This window comes from Bos taurus, chromosome 5, assembly GCF_002263795.3.
Source record: "Bos taurus isolate L1 Dominette 01449 registration number 42190680 breed Hereford chromosome 5, ARS-UCD2.0, whole genome shotgun sequence".
Taxonomy (NCBI): Eukaryota; Metazoa; Chordata; class Mammalia; order Artiodactyla; family Bovidae; genus Bos; species Bos taurus.
In genome coordinates, this window is record NC_037332.1 from 49,643,648 (window position 1) to 49,669,173 (window position 25,526).

The 25,526-nt window shown below is 39.8% G+C and overlaps 1 protein-coding gene across 3 annotated transcripts in view; it reads right to left on the minus strand.

Moving 5' to 3' along the window:
* The window catches only part of SRGAP1 (SLIT-ROBO Rho GTPase activating protein 1), a 312,110-nt gene that overhangs the window by 65,600 nt on the left and 220,984 nt on the right, over positions 1-25,526 (minus strand). For all 3 annotated transcript variants that reach the window (XM_005206653.5, NM_001205668.1, XM_059886612.1), the window contains exons 7-8: positions 10,224-10,445; positions 8,164-8,265 (exon numbers count right to left, since the gene is read on the minus strand). In XM_005206653.5, the coding sequence (XP_005206710.1) occupies positions 8,164-8,265; positions 10,224-10,445 (324 nt within the window). The remainder of the gene's footprint in view (positions 1-8,163; positions 8,266-10,223; positions 10,446-25,526) is intronic.

Consider the following 25,526-nt stretch of genomic DNA (forward strand, 5'->3'; position numbering starts at 1 on the left):
GACTGTATTTTGCGAATAGTCTGTGAAATAAACCTTCGTGAACTGTTGATGAAAGACTTTAAGCAGTGCAGCAAAATTTATATGTTCGTTAAACACTGATGCAATTTAACTGAAGAATTCATTATAGACTATTCTCTTTTCTATTCCCTTCAGGGGGCTAAATCTACTATAACTTAAGAGAGACTAGATGTTTTCATATGTGTGACAGTTTTACTCATGGCATAGAAGTGCCACGCTTGTGAAAGCTATATTTACTGAACCAATATTGGTACAAATGGTCTGAAAAGGGGCCCAACAAGTTAAAAAAAAGGAAGACCTAATTGCTTTACTTATGCAATTCATTTCCCATTTCTTTGGCTTTGATAAATGTGAGACAGGAGGGAAGAGGGAATTGCACAACCATTCAAAGAATGACACAGCCATTGAAGATCCAACAAAAACCGAAACAATTGGGCCCAAGATGGCAGAAGATTCAAGTCCCAGTACACCTTGAGCCTCATTATACACTCATTGTAATACATCCGGTTTGTTTCATTTCAGTCCCTCAGTTGCTTCCGACTCTTTGCGACCCCATGGACTGCATGCAGCACACCAGGCTTCCCTGCTTATCAACAACTCCCAGAGCTTACTCAAACTCATGTCCATCAAGTCTTTGATGCCATCCAACCATCTCATCCTCTGTCATCTCCTCCTCCTCCAGCCTTCAATCTTTCCTAGCATCAAGGTCTTTTCTAATGAGTCAGTGCATCAGATGGCCAAAGAATTGGAGTTTCAGCTTCAGCATCAGTCCATTCAATGAATAGTCAGGACTGATTTCCTTTAGGATTGACTGGTCGGATCTCCTTGCACTCCAAGGGATTCTCAAGAGTCCTCTCCAACACGACAGTACAAAAGCATCAATTCTTCGGTGCTCAGCTTTCTTTATAGTCCAGCTCTCACATCCGAAGAAGCAAGAGAGTTCCAGAAAAACATCTACTTCTGCTTTATTGACTACACCAAAGCCTTTGATTGTGTGGATCACAACAAACTGTAGAAAATTCTTCAAGAGATGGGCATACCAGACCACCTGACCTGTCTCTTGAGAAATCTGTATGCAGATCAGGAAGCAACAGTTAGAACTGGACATGGAACAACAGACTGGTTCCAAATAGGAAAAGGAGTATGTCAAGGATGTATATTTTCATTCTGCTTATTTAACTTATGCAGAGTACATCATGTGAAATGCTGGGCTAGATGAAGCACAAGCTAGAATCAAGATTTATGGGAGAAATATCTATAACCTCAGATATGCAGATGACACCACCCTTATGGCAGAAAGCAGAGAAGAACTAAATAGCCTGTTGATGAAAGTGAAAGAAGAGAGTGAAAAAGTTGGCTTAAGACTCAACATTCAGAAAAGGAAAATCATGGCATCCGGACCCATCACTTCATGGCAAATCGATGGGGAAACAATGGAAACAGTGAGAGACCTTATTTTGGGAGGCTCCAAAATCACTGTAAACGGTGATTGCAGCCATGAAATTAAAAGACGCTTGCTCCTTTGAAGAAAAGCTATGATCAACTTAGACAGCATGTTAAAAAGCAGAGACGTTACTTTGCTAACAAAGGTTCGTCTAGTCAAAGCTATGGTGTTTCCGGTAGTCTTGTATGGATGTGAAAGCTAGACTATAAAGAAAGCTGAGCACCGAATTAATGCTTTTGAACTGTCATGTTGGAGAGGACTCTTGAGAATCTCTTGGGAGTGCAAGGAGATCTGACCAGTCAATCCTAAAGGATATCAGTCCTGACTATTCATTGGAAGGACTGATGCTGAAGCTGAAACTCCAATACTTTGGCCACCTGATGCGAAGAACTGACTCATTGGAAAAGACCCTCCTGATGCTGGGAAAGATTGAAGGCAGGAGGAGAAGGGGATGACAGAGGATGAGATGGTTGGATGGCATCACCGACTCTATGGACATGAGTTTGAGTAAGCTCCGGGTGTTGGTGATGGACAAGGAAGCTTGGCGTGCTGCAGTCTATGGGGTTGCAAAGCGTCAGACATGACTGAGTGACTGAACTGAACCTAACACAGTCAAAGGCTTTGGTGTAGTCGATAAAGCAGAAGTTTTTCTGGAACTCTCTTGCTTTTTCGATGATACAACGGATGCTGCCAATTTGATCTCTGGTTCCTCTGCCTTTTCTAAATTCAGCTTGAACACCTGGAAGCTCACAGTTCACATACTGTTGAAGCCTGGCTTGGAGAATTTTGAGCATTACTTTGCTAGTGTGTGAGATGAGTGCAATCGTGCAGTAGTTTGAACATTCTTTGGCATTCCCTTTTCTTTGGGATTGGAATGAAGACTGACCTTTTCCAGTCCTGTGGCCACTGCTGAGTTTTCCAAATTTGCTGGTATATTGAGTGCAGCACTTTGACAGCATCATCTTTTAGGATTTGAAATAGCTCAACTGGAATTCTATCACCTCCACTAGCTTTGTTCATAGTGATGCTTCCTAAGGCCCACTTGACTTCACATTCCAGGATGTCTGGCTCTAGGTGAGGGATCACACCATCTTGCTTATCTGGGTCCATCTCTGCATGAAATGTTCCCTTGGTATATCTAATTTGCTTGAAGAGATGTCTTTTCCATTCTATTGTTTTCCTCTGTTTCTCTGCATTGATCACTGAGGAAGGCTTTCTTATCTCTCCTTGCTATTCTTTGGATCTCTGCATTCAAATGGGTATATCTTTCCTTTTCTCTTTTGCCTTTAGCTTCTCTTCTTTTCTCAGCTATTTGTAAGGCCTCCTCAGACAACCATTGTGCCTTTTTGCATTTCTTTTTCTTGGGGATGGTCTTGATCACTGCCTCCTGTACAATGTCACGAACCTCCGTCCATAGTTCTTCAGGCACTCTGTCTGTCAGAATAATCCCTGGATCTATTTCTCACTTCCACTGTATAATCGTTAAGAGTTTTAATTTAGGTCATACCTGAATGGTCTAGTGGTTTTCCCTACTTTCTTCAATTTAAGTCTGAACTTTGCAATAAGGATCTGAGCCACAGTCAGCTCTTGGTCTTGTTTTTGCTGACTGTATACAGCTTCTCCATCTTTGGCTAATTAGCATATGCGAATATGCAATACATTAGCATATGCTAAAGGACACATTCACAGGAACTGTGACCATTCTGAGGCCCAATTCCTGGAAATCCCTGCCCTTTGTCCCAAATAGAATACTCTTCCCACTTGTTAGCTATGAAATTATCCAGCCCATAAAAACTAATCATCCTGGGCTGCTTCTGCGACAACTGCATTCTACCTATGGAATGTTTATCTCTGTAAATAAACTCTCTTTGACGTTACCTTTCCTCACTCTTGAATTCTTTCCTGTGTGAAGCCAAGGACCCTCACTTGGTGGCCCATTCTAGGAACTCGCCTGAAACCTGGGACATGACCATCCTCTCACATCCCATTTCCTGCAACAAAGGGAGAAATGAGGAACTCTAAGGAAGGGGAAATGTGATCTACCGGAAGTTCCTCCAGAGGCTAGCTTTGAAACAAAGAAGCCCCAAGAATGACCCTAAGCTGAAATGCCTATGACAAAGCCTAAAAGTAAACTTTTTCTTTCCCTTCCCTTTTCTTCCTTTTTTCTTTCTTTTTCCTTCTAGTTGAGATATAACTGGCATATATCACTGCATATGTTTAAAATACAGAGCATAATGATTTGACTTAACATACATCATGAAATGATTATCACAATAAGTTCAGTGAACAGGCATCATCTCACTGATACAAAAAAAAAGAGTTACTCTCTTAACAAATTTCATATATAACACACAGCAGTGTTAATTATATCAATCATGTTGTACATTACACCCCTAGTATTAAATAATAATTTATCTTATAACTTAGAAGTTTGTACCTTTTGATGACCTTCATCTAATTCCCTCTCCCCTCCACTCCCTTCTCTTTTTGTCTGTTTTTGAAGTATAATTGACCTATAGCATCATATTGGTTCTGGTGTACAACAGTGATTTGACATTTCCATACATTACACAATGATCACCATCTTAAGCCTAGTTACCATCTGTCACATATCACAAAGATATCACATAGCTGTTGACTATATTCCTCATTCTGTACATTTCATCCCTTTGACTCATTTATTTTGTAATTGGAAGTCTGTACCTCTGAATCTCCCTATTTCACTTGAGCTGTAAACGTTTAGAAAGCGGACAAAGCTGTGAAACATTAGGTTGGAAAGAGTGTGGAAAATGTTTATAGTGAGAATGGTATAAATGATCATTTAGATTTAGGTTTCTTTCAAAGTGTTGCCTTTAATAGTAATGTTTATTAATATTTCACTTTAAAGTTTTAATAAAAAGTTATACATTTAAGTGAAAAAAAAAAGAAGAAAAAATTGGGAGCTATATGGGCAGCAGGCCCTGCTTAATTCTATAGGCACAATAAATGGTGGACACTAACAAATACTTGTGGGTTGGCTGACTAGAAGCTGGAATCATAAGACTAAGGAACAAGTTTACAGCATAATGAAATTACAAGCTCATTTAAAAAGGTTTAACAGGCAAATGTAAAGTTGTATATGAAGTCATTTCACAAATGCGTACTGCGCTTTTCTCTTTGTTTTAAGACAAGTGCTGAAAATTCAGATGTCTTTCAGGATGAGTCGAATAATGAAAATAGACAAATGGGCTGAGTGGTGAGCACGGCAAGTCGGAAGCATGAGTTCTGTGTCTAAGGGGAATATATACTATTTAGCCCAAGTCAGTTACCATCCTACAGAAATGAAAGTCTAGTAATGTTAAGATCTCATTTTTACAAGCTGAAAAATCTATATTTTTAGGCAAAACTTCCAATTTTTAAATGACAGTAACAATTAAAAAAAAAAAAAAAAATCAAGCACTGTATAGCAAATAAAATTTGTGACCAGACATGGTCTGTGGGCTCTCCCTTTTAAGATGGTCTCCCATAGTTCCAAGGGGTGCCCTGTATTTATGGCTGGCTAAGATTGGGTACTTCACTTTCACTTTTCACTTTCATGCATTGGAGAAGGACATGGCTACCCACTCCAGGGTTCTTGCCTGGAGAATCCCAGGGACAGGGGAGCCTGGTGGGCTGCCCTCTATGGGGTCGCACAGAGTCGGACACGACTGAAGCGACTTCGCAGCAGCAGCAGCAAGATTGGGTAAAAAGAGTCATATTCTATCTAGCTCCCCTATCTAAGCTTTATAAGAGTGGGTGAAATTCTCCCTCAATTTTGATCTTTTCACTGGGCAGTCATATTATTTTTAATTAAACTCTTTCCAATGAATTTTAGACTTTATGAGTATATATATATAAGTTTGTACAGAGGCATAAAATTATACAGAATTATGCATGTGTTTCTTGTATATTTTGGTCTGTTGCTAAGGTGTCAGTTTTCTGTCCTTCTATCAGTGGAAGATCAGAGGCAAATTTCTTATTCATGGTGGAGAAAAGTGCTACACAGGGCCTTCAAACCAACAATGATTGCTATGTTGTTCCCAAGTTAGTTCTCTTACGTTTCACATTGTATACATGACTTGTTATAGACTGCTTCTTCCACTAGATACAAGCTAACTGTAACTTATTCATCTCTGTACTTTCCACACCTGGCAAAATATGTGGAAAGTAAAAGTCACTCAATAAATATTTATTGTACTGAAATGAACTGACCCACAGCATTAAAACTTCTTAAGTTGGCTCTCAATGCTTCTTGTTACATGATTTCAACTTCACCTTCAGTTTATCTCCCAAGGAAAGGCTGGGTGACAACTTAGACTAACAAAGTTAGTCTCCAACTTTGAAATATATTGAAACCTCTTTTGCTCTTTCTATACCTAAGGACATCTGCTGGTTGTCATAAATCCAATTTAAATCTTACTTTCCTTGGGGATTCCATTCTACTACAGTCTGTTCCAGATCCAGCCATCATAAACTACTTGTCATGCCCACAAGAAACTTCAGGACAATCTAATTCACTTGTTTCTACAGTAAATTAAAAAAAAAAAAAAAAAAATCAGCCCTCAGAAAGCAAAGTCTACTCCTATTAGTTTATAAAGATATTGTGCTTCTCCACATTATGCCCATAGGAGAAGACCAGGGTCACAAACTCAAAGGGTTGCAGAGGCCAGACAGATAATGCAAATGGACTAGTCCAATGGAAGAAAATCAGGAGCTGAATGACTACGGCCAAGAGGAATTCAAGTACCCCAGCCTTTCCCTTCTTGAGGCAGCACCGGGCCAGAGTTGCCACACTTTCCCATTTTCAATAGGTCTAAACTGTGGGAGCCAAACAAAACAGGTCTGTGTGCTGCCAGTGTTGACCTTGTGTATAACACACTGTTTTCCTAGAGTTTAGAGGCTGTTTCCAAATAAAACCACCAGAGCATATGCATGAAAAAAAAAATTGGAAGTCTCTATGCATACAAACCCTAGGCCTAATAGGACCCAGTAAACTGCTATTAGGTGAGTATTTTGTGATGCCAAGCCAAAACCCTAAGCTCTAACAACACCTCAAGGAGAGCAACAGTTCTCCTTTGGAAAAGCTCATTAGTGGGACTTTACACAGAGACTGAAGTCTTAATCACACTGGCTGCACCTTAAATACCCATGTTTGAATAAGGGGTGGTTTTGGTTCTTTCAAAAAGAACAGAAGCCAAAAAAGGCTGCAATGGGTTTTGACCAAACTATTCTGGTGTAGAAACATGGTCCTCTTTCTTAACAGAAACAAATATACATTCACATATTCAAATTCACATGTTCAAAACATCTCAGTGAAATTAAAATAAAAGAGGGGCACTAAAGTGAATTTTGATTATTTTATCAAGGGCAAATTCTTGTTTGTTTTTTTTTCCCCTTTTTTGTACCATATCCCTTCCTTTTGGAAACTGCTTACCTCTAGAAATACATATTTCTGCTGGGGCTGTCAATCAAATGGTTCTATGAATGGGCACAAAAACTAGGCTGGCCAATGAGAGAAACCTATTTCCTGGATGTAACAGTTGAACCAAAAGTATGCATGACTTAGGTCAGGCCAATGGAAGATCCTACTTCGGAGACAAGGATGTTGGGAAGGGGTGAGATGGTAAACTGTAGGGACTATGTGGTCCTGGATCTCCCAGTACAGGACATGGAGAAAGACTTCCTACCAACACACATGAAGGATCCAATCACCAGTGAGGCCATTGTAAACACTGACCAATAAGTAAGCTGTGAGATTGGACTAAGTTTGATTTGGGTTCCTGTAAGTTACAAGTGAGTACCTTGACTAACACAAGAAACATTTTGGTTCCTATCTTTATTTAAGGAGAATGTGGATTCAATTAAATTAATTTCAGAAACAGGCTTTCTGGTTCAACATGAATTTATAATTCACATTTTATGTTCTATCCATTTAAGTCCACTAATGTCCGCAAATAAACAGTTTTATACTCCCATTCAAATAGTTTTTTTAAAACTTTTAATTGGAGGATAACTGTTTTACCACAAGTACTATTTTAAAATACTACTTTGTACTAATTGTATCAGTAATGCCATGTTCCGTATCAAAAATCTAAAGATATAAAAAAAGCATAAAAAAGTACTAATTTAAAAAATTAGGATTAAATTAATATATCAGGCATTTCTTTCCACATATTCATGTAGATTCTTGAAACATATGTTGGATTTGATAATCTACTGGGAATTACTTCAGTATTTAAGAAGAAAAGGTGTGTTATGTAGATGTAGTTGAGTCCCTGGTAAAGTAGTCATCCATGGTCTTCCCTGGTGGCTCAGATGCTAAAGAGGTGGCCTGTAATGCTGGAGACCCGGTTTGATCTCTGGGTCAGGAAGATACCCTGGAGAAGGTAATGGTAACCCACTCTAGTATTCCTGCCTGGGAAATCCCATGGACAAAAGAGCCTGGTGAGCTACCGTCTATGGGGTCACACAGAGTTGGACATAACTGAGTGACTAATACTTTCATGGTGAAATACAGAACCTTTGCATTTATCCTCTATAAGGAGTATTTTAGGAACCCTGTTTTAGCTGAAAATGCATGACGAAGAGATTGCAGTTACACCGTTAAATGCCTAGGTCAAGTGAAACCGTCTTCCAATTTACATTGGAATTAGATTACTTGTGGGGGCAGAAAGCATGCTTACCTCCTCGTTCTCGATCTTGAGTGTGGCCAGGCGGGACTGCAGCTGTTGGTACCTGAGCATGAGCTCTGCTTGGACTGGCTGCTGGGCACTGACCTGACACACCTATCGGGGAATCAGAGACCACAGTTACAACAGGGCACCCTGCAGCCAGGCTCCCGAGGCACAGTTCTCCCATGTCAAGGCTGCAGGAATCGCGGATCCCCTCAAGATTCCAATTACATATTTTAACAGCCACCTCAACACTTCAGTGTTAAATATGAACTTGTTATATAAGTGGCGAGAGTGGGATGCAGCTGCTTGGCCTGGATAAGCCTGGGAAAAGAGCAGCTGTAGGAAGCCTCCCTTGAAGAATGTGGCAGCTGCTGGAGATGGAGCTCTGATGCTGACGCCTATCTTGTGGAATAAGTACCTGGCAGAGTGTGAAGGATGATCCAAACGCATGGTCATGCAGGCAAAGCAGGGCAGGTGGCAGAGCCTACCAATTATAGTCAGCTGGGTGACTGTGGTAAATTACTAAACCTCAGTTTCCTTGTCTGTAAAATGGGGACAGTGGAGTACCTGTGCCATAGGGTTGTGGCGGGGATGAAACAGGATGATGTTCATAAGGCACTTACAGCACTGCTTGGCACACACTGAAAACTCAGAAAAAGTGATATTTTTTGTATCTTTCATCCATGGCTCTTCTTGCCAATTATTAGCCAAATCATGAAACTGAAAAAGTCACCAGTCTTAGGCTTTGGTAGAAAGACATTTTGGCCACAATCTCAATTAGGGTAAAAAATAGAGCCTTTAATTATAATAGAATCAGATTAGAAACAATTTCTTCTCATCTTTCTGGTCACAGAAATGGTCTTGGCAGATGAGGGTTTCCTTTTATGGAGTCTCTAAGACATCATAGACACTATCGCTCACAGGCAGAATGGGCCCTAAAAAAAGGGCAAGAGGCTTACTATATTAAAATAATAATAGCTGTTTAAAAAAAGTAAAAACGCTGAACCCAACTGAAATCGCTTGCCTGTGACATTTTATCATTCTGTGTTTAACATATCCACCCATAACCAAAAGATTGAAACAGTAACCAACTGGTTTTAGAAACAAAACTCTGGGTGGGATAAGCCACTCGCCCATAAGCCACTCGCCCGTAAAGCTCATGTGCTATTGGCATAAAAACTGCTTACCACTTTTAATCAAGTAATTCACTCTATCAAGCAAAATAAAATTAGGTTAGAAATATATCAGGTAAATACATACATATCTTTTAAATTTTAACATTAGGTGTTCCAAAGAAATTATGGCATTAAAGAAGAAATCTGCCATGGAAATTATAATTAACATCTATTTTTAAAAACATACTGTCACCACAATAAGCTAAAATTGAGTTTTTAATCTATGAGTATTGTTTTGCACAGCTGGGACACCGAGTGCTATATAGCATGCTCCAATAATTGGTTTTTCTTGTTTCCTCCTGTTCACAGACGATAAATATACCACTGTAACTCATAAATGGTTTAAATGGATTCTCTCCTTGCACAGAATAAGACAAAGCTAAATTCATATGAAGAACCTAAAGATAATACATCGTTTCTAATGCTCATTTTAACAGTCTGGAGATAACTTGAGTCTTAAAAAAATGTTTTGTATCTTTTTTTCCTCTCTTTCATTTTCCTGCCATTTGTAATTATTTTTCTTTATGGGGATCTTTAAATCAGGATTATAAGAAGTCTTCAGATAGCTTCTATTAGGCCAACAAAATGTTTTGTTTTAAACTTATATTTGAATATCTTGAGGGAAAGGAAGAACTCATTAATTATCCTTCAACAGTTTAGTGCTCACATGCAAGCCAGTTTGCACCTCCATCTCTTTGGCCTCTGGAGGCACTGGAGTGTTTGACCCTTGCTTTAAGAAGTGACAGCGGCTGATCACAGAGTATTATGCTAAGACCCCATGCAGAGGCAGGAGTGAGAAATCAATTGAGAATCCTTACAACTGCTGGTACAGCAGGGAAAGAGTAACGTATGTTTAGAGAAAAGTCATTATTTTTAAAATACTCAAATACTGACCTCATCACCCATGTGAGACTGAAACTCAAACTTCATTGGTGGACAGAACGCAGCAGGGTACATCTCCATGAATCTCTGCTTATCACTCCTGGGCTCCAAATTGTCAACGGCATTCTCAATAATGTCTAAGCCCTCATGTCTGGAGGTTTCAAGGTTATACTCCGCAGAGAGATATGTTCTCAGGGCTCTGTTTAGGCTTGCATGGTAGCCAAGATCACAGCACTTAAAAAAATAAAAGGAAATCATATACAAAAATTAACTAAAAATGGATCAAAGACCACAATGTGACAGCTAGAAAACTATAAAATCCTTAGGAGTAAACGTTTCATTACCTTTCAACTGGCATTGGTTTCTTGGATCAGTATCAAAACACAATCAACAAAAGAAAAAATAAATTTGGTTTCATCATATTTGAAGGCTTTGCTTCAAAGGGCACTATCAAGTTAAAAGAAAACCCACAGAATGGGAAAAATATTTTTCTCATTATGTTATAAGAATTGGTATCTAGATAATACAAAGACCTCTGATGACTCAATAATAAAAAGACAACCCAACTAAGAAATGGGCAATGAATCTGCTAGCTATTTCCCAAAAAAGAAAAAAATATATATAAATGGTCAATAAACATGTGAAAAGACACTCAACATGATAAGTAATCAGGGAAATACCAGTCAAAACAACACTGAGATACCACTAAGAGGGCTATGATCAAAAAGACAGATAATAACAGGATTGGGGAGGATGTAGAGAAACTGGGATCCTCATATACTGCTGATGGGAGTGTAAAGCATCACAGCCACTTTGGAAAAGAGTCTGACAGATCAAAAGGTTCATAAACACAGAGTTAACATATGACTTGGCAATTCCACTCTTAGGTATATACACAAGACAAATACAAATACACTTTCACACAAAAATTTGTACGTGAATGTTTATAGGAGCATTATTAACAAGTGAATGGAAATAACCTAGATGCCCATCAACAAATTAATAAACAAAAGGAAATATCATTGTTCAGTGGCTCAGTTGTGTCCAACCCTTTATCTAACCCTATGGATGGCAGCATACAAGTCTCCTCTGTCCGTGGGATTCTCCAGGCAAGAATACTGAAGTGGGTTGCCATTTCCTTCTCCAAATGAAATATTATACAGCCATAAAAAGGAATGAAGTATTGATAACACACTAGAACATGGATCAGCCTTGAAATAGTATACTAAGTGAAAGGACCCAGACACAGGAGACCACACATCATATGGCTCCATTTATACGATGTCCAGAAGAGGCAAATTTATAGAGACAGAAAGTAAATTAGTGGTTGCTCAGAGACAGAAGATAAATTAGGGGATAAAGGATTTAGGAAGTGATGGCTAAGGAGTACAGGACTTTTTGGAGTAATGAAAATGTTCTAAAATTGTTTTGTGGCAATATACACACAAGTCTGTGAATATAATAAAAGCCAATTGTGGATTTTTAATGAGTTAACTGTAGGGTATGTGAATTATATCTCAATAAAGCTATTAAAAATACAAGAAGCAAAATCAAATATTGAAAGGAAATAATAAAAAAATAGCATTCAAGTTTGTTCATGTATACTGAAATTGATACAGTGATTTTCTGAAATCCTTCTAGGATGCAAACATACTAACTGTAACATTTTGATATCTGTATAATTTACTGAAGAAATATTAAAGTATACTCTTTCAGAAATGGGAAGAACAGGTTTGAAGCTGCCTAAACACCCCAGGAGTGCCTTCTTTCTTATCTCCAGAATAAAATTTTTAAATAAGAAATGATTGTCAAAGTCCTTTTACTGGAGATAGAATTTTGTTTAATATTCCTAGGCATACCAGGGCTTTGGCTTCTTGAATCTTCACTACCTTTGATTTATATTTATTTTTTCACGCTGCATTTTAAGGGTATACTTTTAAAATGAAAACAAGTCTGAATATTGATCAATTATAAATTACTGACAGGGTATTAAATCTGTACATAAAAGCAATACAAATATAAAACTAGTGGTTTTAAATATACAAAAGCAGGTCATCTTTATATAGTTCTAATGAAATTCAATCAATTCAATTTGATTCAATTCAGCTCAGCTCACTAATTGGCCATCTATAGATTCCTGGGCATTTGCTAGGCTTTAACTTATATGCAGAGTACATCATGAGAAACGCTGGACTGGAGGAAGCACAAGCTGGGATCAAGATTGCCGGGAGAAATATCAATCACCTCAGATATGCAGATGACACCACCCTTATGGCAGAAAGTGAAGAGGAACTCAAAAGCCTCTTGATGAAAGTGAAAGAGGAGAGTGAAAAGTTGGCTTAAAGCTCAACATTCAGAAAATGAAGATCACGGCATCTGGTCCCATCACTTCATGGGAAATAGATGGGGAAACAGTGGCAACAGTGGCTGACTTTATTTTTCTGGGCTCCAAAATCACTACAGATGGTGACTGCAGCCATGAAATTAAAAGACGCTTACTCCTTGGAAGGAAAGTTATGATCAACCTAGATAGCATATTCAAAAGCAGAGACTTTACTTTGCCAACAAAGGTCCATCTAGTCCAGGCTATGGTTTTTCCTGTGGTCATGTATGGATGTGAGAGTTGGACTGTTAAGAAAGCTGAGCTCTGAAGAATTGATGCTTTTGAACTGTGGTGTTGGAGAAGACTCTTGAGAGTCCCTTGGACTGCAAGGAGATTCAACCAGTCCATTCTGAAGGAGATCAGTCCTGGGTGTTCGTTGGAAGGAATGATGCTGAAGCTGAAACTCCAGTACTTTGGCCACCTCATGCGAAGAGTTGACTCATTGGAAAAGACTCTGATGCTGGGAGGGATTGGGGGCACGAGGAGAAGGGGACGACAGAGGATGAGATGGCTGGATGGCATCACGGACTCGATGGACATGGGTTTGGGTGAACTCCAGCAGTTGGTGATGGACAGGGAGGCCCGGCGTGCTGCAATTCGCAAAGAGTCGGACACGACTGAGCGACTGAATTGAACTGAACGGAGGAATATGAAGACTAAAAACAGGGGTCCCCAGGATCTAATGCTTGATGATCTGAGGTTGAGCTGATGTAACCATAACAGGAAAAAAGTACACAGTAAACATACTGAGCTTGAATCATCCTGAAACCATCCCCCGCTCAAGTCTGTGGAAAAATTTTGTCTTCCATGAAAGCGGTTCCCGGTGCCAAAAAGGCTGGGGACCACTGGACTAGAACTCAGTAAAATATAATCTGCACTGTCAAGGGATTCAAGTTGTTCATTTGTTACTAAAAGAGTGTCAGTACTTGACCCTTAGTTAACACACAACTTGTTTCATGTTTTATGAAGGTACAGATTTAATCACTGGCCTGTCCTTGTTGTTGATGTGTTAAGTTGCTTCAGTCGTATCTGACTCTTTGTGACCCTATGGACTGTTAGCTACCAGGCTCCTCCGTCCATGGGATTCTCTTGGCAAGAATACTGGAGTGGGTTGCCATGCCCTTCTCCAGGGGATCTTCCTGACCTAGGATTTAATCAATGGCCCGTCCTTAGACATGCTAACACACTTGATTCCATACTCCCCCTCCAATTTTAGAATGCTTCAACTTGGAATTTTTACATAAACATATTCTAAAGTCTTGCTTTTCAAAGTGTGGTCTGTGGCCCAGCAGCATTAGCATCGCCTGGAGCTTGTTAGAAATGCAGACTCTTGGGCCCACCCCTGATAGACTGAATTAGAATCTAAAGTTTAAAAAGATCCACATGTTGATTTATACACACAGCAACTTTGAGAAGCACTGGACTAAAATAATCAAGGGTCTTGAACTCTGTCCTTTGGGGGTGCCATTTCTCCAGGTCAGAGAATCGACTTGATTAAAAATTTCTTGATGTAAAAAAGCAGACAGTAGTTGCCACATCACAATTACAAATGAAAGTAAAATACAGTTATGAAATGCGACAATCAGCCTCTGCATTAATATATTTCCAGTGGAATCAGCTGCTCTCAAATATAGAGACTGATTTTCAGTTGATTAAAAAATTCTAGCCTTGGATGATCAAGTCCTCTTTATTCCTCTTATTCCTCAAAAATACATAATGGTTCTGTGTAGCAGTTTTATATGCATCAGAGGGACTGAAAATTATTTTTTCAATAACACTTCATCTTAGGAAAACATGAATTTGTAAAGAAAATGGCCTCATTTCTTTGAGATATTCTAGTGCTTCAACATACCCTACCATTCTAAAAGAGTCAGATTCAACTTGATTTTAATGAAGCAGATCGTACAAGCTGTTTTATTTTATGAGGACTGATCCCAATGGAACTTAATAGAAAATTGATATTGAGAGGAAATAAACAATCCAGAGAAAAAAGTTTTTTCCTCCTCTCCAAAAAAACCAAGTCTCTTTTCACATAAAAGAGAAAGGAAAAAACAGGAGAACGAAGGAAAAAGAGGAAGAAGGAAATTCAACTCCAGCTATCTACTTGAATTACAGCTCTGAAAAATACATACCAAATTTTCATTATTTCCAGATTTAGTTCACTCCTCAAATTTCTAAGCGTGGTTTCTTTGGGGAGTAAATGTCAAGATTCTAGAAGTACCAGGGCCTGTTTCTACATCCAGTTCAGCCAGGCAAATCTGGTGGGTCTGGTCCCAGTAAGAGACCTTTGAATTCACTGCTGCTGCTGCTGCTGCTGTATCGACTCTGTACGACCCCATAGATGGCCCCCATCCCTGGGATTCTCCAGGCAAGAACAATGGAGTGGGTTGCCATTTCTACGGTTTCCTAATAATCTAGGGAGAAGCATGCATGCGGTTTAGTAACTGACCCAGGGGCCTCCCTGGGTGCCTCCGGGACTTTGAGAACAACACTTAGATTTCTGTGACGAACTTTGATGGAAAATTTCCTTCTCTGACCTTTACCGATACTTTTTGGTCTGTGAGGTCATGAAAGTGGCATGATTTTGTTACTTGTGATATGCAACATCTTCTACACTCCAGGTTTTTAAACCATCCTGAACTTTAAAAGAAACAAGAAACAGGAATAAAATTCTTCTTCAAGGTCTCCTGAGACAGCAAGGCCTGTCACAATCATTTTTTTTTTTTTTTCCTAAATTGGAAGCGAAAATGACACTGGATATATTAAGATTCAAGATACTTGGTTAAAAGGCCTAAAGTAATTCTATGGAGCTTATGAATTATTAATAACAATATGAAAAGCCAGTTTTTGAACAAAGAGTTGAATTATAACCCAAGTGCATTTAATGATGAAAATACATAAGAAACCAATAAAATGTTTCATGAAAACAAAATAGTGTTGTTTGATGGATGAAAACCTCTGAATGGATATATTAAATTATGGATTAAAGCTGGGGAAAGAAAGACTGTTCGAAGTTGAAGGGTGTATTTTTTTTTTTTTTTTCACATCCTATGAGCTGCCAAGACAGATTCCACTAGGCATTAGTCTAAATCACCACAGTAAGGCTAATTGCCTTAGGCAAAAGGGTTGCAAATAGGATAAAAAACGAAGATAAAATTTAGGTATTGTGGCCTGTGACAAATACTTTCTATTACCCCAAAGGTTGAGAGATCAATTGAAGTATATACTTGGTGGGTATAATGTCAGAATGTTAGGTATAACTGGATCATAGCTGTTGAGGGAGATAAATTTTGGGGGGGGGGGGAATAAACTCCATGACATGAGGAACCCTAGTGGGGTAGAAGTCTGGATTTAGACGGGATTACCATAATGGAACTTCATGGGAAATAAGTCCCACATGCTGCCGGAACAGTAATGGCCAATGTCATTTGCAAAGCAGCCTCCAGCCTGTGACTCCAAAATTAAGTGGTTGTCATGAGAATGGAGAGGGAAGCAACTTGTGCAGACGTATTCTATCTTAACATTATCACTCCTTTTAATAAGCTTGGCTTTGACCATTCCAGAACCATGGATATTGGGTAAGGACTTGGTCTACCCTGTCTTTTGAGTCTCTGAAAAATAGTGCAACCCAAGCAAACTGAACTGCAAAACACAGCTTTCACATGATGATGGGTAGTTTTCCAAGGACCAGAAATAAGACACACTCAGCGCTTTTACAGTAGATGCCAAATGAAGAAAGTTGAGTTCTTCTTTGTCTTTCACTAATCTCTCCTCTAGCTTTTACCCCAGATACCACCAACACATTCTGTGACAGAGAGGCATCTTGTGGGGTTGAACTGGATGTCTAAACTACAAGCAGCTTTTACAAACCTGCTTTCATGTCTGGGTACCCGACAACCCAGAGCTGACAATTTAATTCTTGTTCCTGCTCTAACAACTGCAGCCCAACATTTAGCAAAACTTGTTTGGAATTTCTCTTCAACAAGGAAAAGGTCAAGATGGTACATCTGTGGGATAGGAACGGATATAAAGTAGGAAACAGGAGAAGGAGAACTGATATTGCATATGCTGGAGCCCAGGAGTAGACTGGAAAATCTTTTGCTGCCTAATACAGCTCACACCCATAGGGGCAATCATCTCCTTTAGAGAAGCTGTACTGGACTCATTTTTCCCCAGGCCAAACCTCTGTAACTACCCTGAGTCAAATCACAAGAGAGGAGAGAGAACAAATCAAACAAGTCCCAATAAATACAGGTCAGGTTAAACATGCCATGAAGAAAAAAGTCAGAGGAACAGGGAGTGCTAGGGGGAAAGGGTGCTGCTATACAGGGCAGCTGGGTGCCACATGAAGGAAAAGAAGGAATCAGTCTTGGAACGCTCTGAAACAAAGAGTGCTCTAGACAAAAAACGAGAAAGGCCCAGGCAAGAAAAAACTGAGTGTGTGTGGCTAACAGAAATGCCTGAAGCTCGGGGACTAAGGAGTGCCGGAAGAGATGACACGGAGTGGAAGGTCAGTGCCAGTTCACATAGGCTCTTGGTGAATAGCTTGAATTTTATTCTAATGAAGAGTTTTTAAATAGGGGTTACAGGTCTCATTTATCTTTTTGGTACTTTGGTTTCTTGGAAAGAGAATGAACTACTGATTGGAAGGTCTTAGTGAAGCTGGATGTCTTTCCTAAGGGCAGGTAAGAGATGAAGAGGCTTTGTCTAGGAGACTGAGAATGCAGGGAATGAGAAATACCAAGGTTTGGGATATTTTGGATGTAGAGATGATATGATTATTTTACACGTGGGGAATGAGAGAACTGAGTTTTGGGCCTGGGCAAGTGAGTGGAATGTGGTATCATTTTCTGAGATGTAAAGTAAGAAAAAGTTATGTGTGCAAAGGATGATGATAACAGGGACAAACGTTCACGGTTAGAGATGTCCGGGGGCAGTGGATAAGCAAATATGAAGCCCAGAAAGATGATCAAGGCTGGTAGTAAAAATAAGATACCATAGGACCATAAGATAGTATTGAGGCAAGAGACCAAGAGAAAAAACACCCAAGGATCACGTCTTAGGCAACTTTGAACATTCAGAGGTATAGCCAAGATGGAAAAGCAAGCACTGGAGTCTGAGAAATGGCAGCCTCTGATGCAGTGGGACCAGGTGGATGCAATTCTTTAACAAAGGCCTGTGCACCTGCCTTGGAAGGAATGTTTAAGGCCATCCACTTCGGTCACCCAACTCATTTCAGATACCCTTTCTTCTACGAAGGGATAAAAACATGCATACATCAATTTACATGATAACTACACTAGCCTAACCCATTTAACATGATCTCTTTATAATTTTCCTAATAAGAGTTCAGGCCTAATGGGGACTGCAATGTTAAAATGTGGCAGGTTTTCACAGATAAATCTTAATACTATTATGTAGTGGGGGAAAAGTCAAACTAATTAAGGAAAATCTGAACTCTGAATAAGTTGCTTTTTAATTAAATGTATGTGTGAGGATAAAAGTTTTAGGACAGCTGATGATTTAGAAATGATAAAAATAAACATGGCATGCAAAATATATAATCTGATTTCAATCTTCTTCTGTACAAATGGCTAAGAAAACACACGACAGAAATCTCCACCAAGAAAATGAGCTGGAGCAGGGGGATTCTGGAACAGTAAGATTTATCCTTCAAGCTTCAGTGATCGCAAACTTTTATAGGGAGTAACTGGAGACTGAGAAACTGTACTGAAAGGATGACAAATATTTTATTATTACAGGGCAGGTGCTTGGGGACAAAGCATTAATAGAATCTTACTGTTGAGGATTTTGTTTCTCTGACTGCCTTTTGAGGGTGGGTGGGTATAGAACTGGACTGAGAGAGGTTACATTATCAGTTCTGCAATCTTAAAACCAGTTGTTTTAAGAATTTGAGATATACAGAGTGGTGAACGTGATTGCAGATCAGAGATTCCTAGCATTAAGACTTGTACTCTTGTACTCTCTTTTCCCTTAGCAAATCACAATCACTTAAAAATTTTAGCATCAATCAAAAATATTTGCTGCTTGTATGGTTTTTCTTCTGGTTGTAATACATTCTAATTTTTAAAGAATAATTAGCTATGGTCTCTTCTGCACTTAATGTTGGAGATATTTAAGGATAACAGACACAAAACCTATTATTTTTGAAACTACAATCTATTTTACTCTATGCCTTTAAACTCCCAAATCAATTAAATTTCCTTTGCCCTTGCAAATCGTATTAATTTTTTAGAATTACATAATAAAAACCTGACTATAAACTTAACTTTGTTCATTTCCCAACTGATGCCAAAATAAGATACTGTTAACTCTACAAACTAAAATTTACTTAGAACTTTCTAGACAGAGGAATCTTAACAGTCTTCTGCTTAAGTGACCCTCTGGATTAACTAACCCTCAGTTCATTCTATAAAGCAGAGGTCAGCCAACTGGCCTATGAGCAAAATCCAGCCCATGACCTGACATAATTAATGAAGTTTGACTGCAACACAACCACGTCCATGTGCTTACTTACTATCTGTGCCTACTTCCGCACTAGAGTTCAGTAGGGACGGAGACTGTAAGGTTCACAAAGTCTAAAATATTTACTACTTGACCCCTTACAGAGAGTTTGTGAACTCCGTCTCTAAAGCATAGTGACAAATGCCAAAGCACTGTGAACATGTAGAGAACAGCTAACAGGCTCTCTCTAATGTGCTATGCTTAGTCACTCAGTCGTGTCTGATTCTTTGTGACCCCATAGATTGTAGACCCCAGGCTCCTCTGTCCATGGGGATTGTCCAGGCAAGAATACTGGAATGGGTTGCCATGCCCTCCCCCAGGGGATCTTCCCAACACAGCAATTGAACCCAGGTCTCCCGCATTGCAGGAGATTCATTGCTCAGATTCATTACCATCTGAGCCACCAGGTAATATTTTTGCTCAATTAGTCTAGGCTTTCAAGAGCTTACTTCACAGTATTTGTACCATTTTATTTATTATAATTAAATATTGAATGGATAAAATAGTTGAGAAAAGAGTTGTTGAAAGATAAGAGTAACAAAACTGTTATCAAATTAGTTATCAATTGCCAACTATACAAGATTGTGAAAACATTGTAAATATGCACAATATTTTTTCTTGTATGATAAAAAACTCAAAAGTAGAAATCACAGATAATACACAATGGGAGTTGGTGTACAAAGGAAGACTATTTAAAACTCTGTCCAAAAAGATAAATCATAATTTAAAAACTGGCAAGTTCAAGTACATTGGTGTACTTTAAAATACTTAAGGCTGGTTTTTATGATGTTTTCTAACTCTCTGCTTTGTCTGTTTCTAACGCCCAAGGTAAGAGAAACCCAAGTAAGACGGTTGGTGTTGCAAGACGGCATCAGAGGGCAGACACACTGAAACCATACTCACAGAAAACTAGTCAATCTAATCACACTAGGACCACAGCCCTGTCTAACTCAATGAAACTAAGCCATGCCCGTGGGGCAACCCAAGATGGGCGGGTGTTGGTGGAGAGATCTGACAGAATGTGGTCCACTGGAGAAGGGAATGGCAAACCACTCCAGTATTCTTGCCTTGAGAACCCCATGAACAGTATGAAAAGGTAAAATGATAGGATACTGAAAGAGGAACTCCCCAGGTCAGTAGGTGCCCAATATGCTACTGGAGATCAGTGGAGAAATAACTCCAGAAAGAATGAAGGGATGGAGCCAAAGCAAAAAGAATACCCAGCTGTGGATGTGACTGGTGATAGAAGCGAGGTCCGATGCTGTAAAGAGCAATATTGCATAGGAACCTGGAATGTCAGGTCCATGAATCAAGGCAAATTGGAAGTGATCAAACAGGAGATGGCAAGAGTGAATGTCGACATTCTAGGAATCAGTGAACTGAAATGGACTCGAATGGGTGAATTTAACTCAGATGACCATTATATCTGCTTCTGTGGGCAAGAATCCTTTAGAAGAAATGGAGTAGCCATCATGGTCAATAAAAGAGTCCGAAATGCAGTACTTGGATGCAATCTCAAAAACGACAGAATGATCTCTGTTCGTTTCCAAGGCAAACCATTCAATATCACAGTAATCCAAGTCTATGCCCCAACCAGTAACGCTGAAGAAGCTGAAGTTAAACAGTTCTATGAAGACCTACAAGACCTTTTAGAACTAACACCCCAAAAAGATGTCCTTTTCATTATAGGGGACTGGAATGCAAAAGTAGGAAGTCAAGGAACACCTGGAGTAACAGGCAAATTTGGCCTTGGAATACGGAATGAAGCAGGGCAAAGGCTAATAGAGTTTTGCCAAGAAAATGCACTGGTCATAACAAACACCCTCTTCCAACAACACAAGAGAAGATTCTATACATGGACATCACCAGATGGTCAACACCAAAATCAGACTGATTATATTCTTTGCAGCCAAAGATGGAGAAGCTTTATACAGTCAGCAAAAACAAGACCAGGAGCTGACTGTGGCTCAGACCATGAACTCCTTATTGCCAAATTCAGACTTAAATTGAAGAAAGTAGGGAAAACCACTAGACCATTCAGGTATGACCTAAATCAAATCCCTTATGATTATACAGTGGAAGTGAAAAATAGATTTAAGGGCCTAGATCTGATAGATAGAGTGCCTGATGAACTATGGAATGAGGTTTGTGACACTGTACAGGAGATAGGGATCAAGACCATCCCCATGGAAAAGAAATGCAAAACAGCAAAATGGCTGTCTGGGGAGACCTTACAAATAGCTGTGAAAAGAAGAGAAGCGAAAAGCAAAGGAGAAAAGGAAAGATATAAACATCTGAATGCAGAGTTCCAAAGAATAGCAAGAAGAGATAAGAAAGCCTTCTTCAGCGATCAACGCAAAGAAATAGAGGAAAACAACAGAATGGGAAACACTAGGGATCTCTTCAAGAAAATCAGAGATACCAAAGGAATATTTCATGCAAAGACGGGCTCGATAAAGGACAGAAATGGTATGGACCTAACAGAAGCAGAAGATATTAAGAAGAGATGGCAAGAATACACAGAACTATACAAAAAAGATCTTCACGACCCAGATAATCACGATGGTATGATCACTGACCTAGAGCCAGACATCCTGGAATGTGAAGTCAAGTGGGCCTTAGAAAGCATCACTACGAACAAAGCTAGTGGAGGTGATGGAATTCCAGTTGAGCTAATCCAATTCCTGAAAGATGATGCTGTCAAAGTGCTGCACTCAATATGTCAGCAAATTTGGAAAACTCAGCAATGGCCACAGGACTGGAAAAGGTCAGTTTTCATTCCAATCCCAAAAAAAGGCAATGCCAAAGAATGCTCAAACTACTGCACAACTGCACTCATCTCAACGCTAGTAAAGTAATGCTCAAAATTCTCCAAGCCAGGCTTTAGCAATATGTGAACCGTGAACTTCCTGATGTTCAAGCTGGTTTTAGAAAAGGCAGAGGAACCAGAGATCAAATTGCCAACATCTGCTGGATCATGGAAAAAGCAAGAGAGTTCCAGAAAAACATCTATTTCTGCCTTATTGACTATGCCAAAGCCTTTGACTGTGTGGATCACAAGAAACTGTGGAAAATCTCTTCAAGAGATGGGCATACCAGACCACCTGATCTGCCTCTTGAGAAATTTGTATGCAGGTCAGGAAGCACCAGTTAGAACTGGACATGGAACAACAGACTGGTTCCAAATAGGAAAAGGAGTTCATTAAGGCTGTATATTGTCACCCTGTTTACTTAACTTATATGCAGAGTACATCATGAGAAACGCTGGACTGGAAGAAACACAAACTGGAATCAAGATTGCCGGGAGAAATATCAATCACCTCAGATATGCAGATGACAGCACCCTTATGGCAGAAAGTGAAGAGGAACTCAAAAGCCTCTTGATGAAAGTGAAAGTGGAGAGTGAAAAAGTTGGCTTAAAGCTCAACATTCAGAAAACGAAGATCATGGCATCCGGTCCCATCACTTCATGGGAAACAGATGGGGAAACAGTGGAAACAGTGTCAGACTTTATTTTTCTGGGCTCCAAAATCACTACAGATGGTGACTGCAGCCATGAATTAAAAGATGCTTACTCCTTGGAAGGAAAGTTATGACCAACCTAGATAGCATATTCAAAAGCAGAGACGTTACTTTGCCAACAAAGGTCCGTCTAGTCAAGGCTATGGTTTTTCCTGTGGTCATGTATGGATGTGAGAGATGGACTGTGAAGAAGGCTGAGTGCCGAAGAATTGATGCTTCTGAACTGTGGTGTTGGAGAAGACTCTTGAGAGTCCCTTGGACTGCAAGGAGATCCAACCAGTCCATTCTGAAGGAGATCAGCCCTGGGATTTCTTTGGAAGGAATGATGCTAAAGCTGAAACTCCAGTACTTTGGCCACCTCATGCAAAGAGTTGACTCACTGGAAAAGACTCTGATGCTGGGAGGGATTGGGGGCAAGAGGAGAAGGGGATGACAGAGGATGAGATGGCTGGACAGCATCACTGACTCAATGGCGGTGAGTCTGAGTGAACTCCAGGAGCTGGTGATGGACAGGGAGGCCTGGCGTGCTGCGATTCATGGGGTCGCAAAGAGTCAGACACAACTGAGTGACTGATCTGATCTGATCTGATCTGAAATATAAAACACGGAGAAGGCAATGGCAACCCACGCCAGTACTCTTGCCTGGAAAATCCCATGGATGGAGGAGCCTGGAAGGCTGCCTTCTATGGGGTCGCACAGAGTCGGACACGACTGAAGCGACTTAGTAGCAGCAAATATAAAACATGCCATATTTGCAGATAAGTGCCAAACACATACAGTAGGCTCTCCATATCTGTAGGTGTCATATCCACGGATATGAAGGGCTGACTAACTGTAATGGATTTGAGAATCTTTGGAGTTTGATATCCACAGGGGGTCCTGGAACCAATTTCTCATGGAAACAAAGGGCAACTGCATTCTTTCAAATAAATAAAGCATTAGAGATATTTCATAATTCCTATGCCTCCCCTCTCCCCCAATGCAAACCCTTCCCACCTCCCTAAAGATAACACAGTATCTGGAGTATCCAAACTTAACATTGACAGGTAAAGGTGAAGTTCAACTAAAACAGAGAAAATTTGAATTATTAAATTAAAATAAAATCATTAGATCACCTCCATGTCTATAGGAAAGACTTGAAATTTACTATCAAAGTGCTGAATTATTAAAGTTTTTAGACCTGTAGGATTCTATTAAATAAGTTGACAAAGATATATAAGTTACAGGAAGCTTGGGGCTGGTGCACTGGGATGACCCAGGGGGATGGTATGGGGAGGGAGGTGGGAGGGGGGTTCAGGATGGGGAACATGTGTACATCTGTGACAGATGCATGTTGATATATGGCAAAACCAATACAATATTGTAAAGTAAAAAATAATAACAATTAAAAATAAGGTGACAAAGAAATATAAGTTAATAGTCAGAAGTATCTGAAAATATTTTATTAAATTGTCATTATTAATTTATACTTTTCCCAAGGAGCAAGCTAAGATCATGGCACCTGGTCCCATCACTTCATGGCAGGTAGATGGGGAAACAATGGAAACACTGAGAGACTTTTTTTTGGCTCCAAATCACTGCAGATGGTGACTTAAGCCATGAAATTAAAAGATGTTTGCTCCTCGGAAGAAAAGCTATGACCAACTTAGACAGCATATTAAAAACCAGAGACATTACTTTGCCAACAAAAGTCCACCTAGTCAAAGCTATGGTGTTTCCAGTAGTCTTGTATGGATGTGAAAGTTGAACTATAAAGCTGAGCACAGAAGAATTGATGCTTTTGAACTGTGGTGTTGGAGAAGACTCTTGAGAATCCCTTGGGGTGCAAGGAGATCCAACCAGTCCATCCTAAAGGAAATCAGTCCTGAATATTCATTGTAAGGACTGATGTTGAAGCTGAAACTCCAATACTTTGGCCACCTGATGCAAAGAACTGACTCACTGGAAAAGACCCTGATGCTGGGAAAGATTGAAAGCGGGAGAAGGGATGAGATGGTTGGATGGAATCACTGACTCGATGGACATGAGTCTGAGTGAACTCCGGGAGTTGGTGATGGACAGGAAAGCCTGGTGTGCTGCAGTCCATAGGGTCACAAAGAGTTGGATAAAACTGAGTGACTGAAGTGAAATGAAGAAGCAAGCATCTTAATTTCATGGCTGCAGTCACTGCCCACAGTGATTTTTGGAGCTTGCTCCTCAGAAGAAAAGCTATGACAAACCTACAGAGCATATTAAAAAGCAGAGACTTGATGGACTTTTGCTGACAAAAGTCCATCTAGTCAAAGCTATGGTTTTTCCAGGAGTCTTGTATAGATGTGAGAGTTGGACTACAAAGAAAGCTGAGCACTGAAGAATTGATGGTTTCGAACTGTGGCACTAGAGGAGACTCTTGAGAGTCCCTTGGACAGCAAGGAGATCAAACCAGTCAATCCTAAAGGAAATCAATCTGAATTTTCACTGGAAGGACTGAGGCTGAAGCTGAAGTTCCAATACTTTGGCTACCTGATGTGAAGAACTGACTCACTGGAAAGGACCCTGATGCTGGGAAAGATCAAGGGCAGGAGAAGGGGACGACAGAGGATGAGACCATTGTACGGCATCACTGACTCAATGGACATGAGTTTGAGCAAGCTTTGGGAGACAGTGAAGGACAGGGAAGCCTGGTGTGCTTCCCTGGCCATGGGGTGGCAAAGAGTCGGATATGACTGAGTGACTGAACAATTTGTGCTCTTAAGAAAGCATTTCATTGACCAAGAGTAAATTATTGCTCAGATGTTGCTGAGTACCAAATTAGTAGATTCCCCTGGAGAAGGAAATGGCAACCCACTCCAGTATTCTTGCCTGGAAAATTCCATCAACAGAGGAACTTGACAGGCTACAGACCA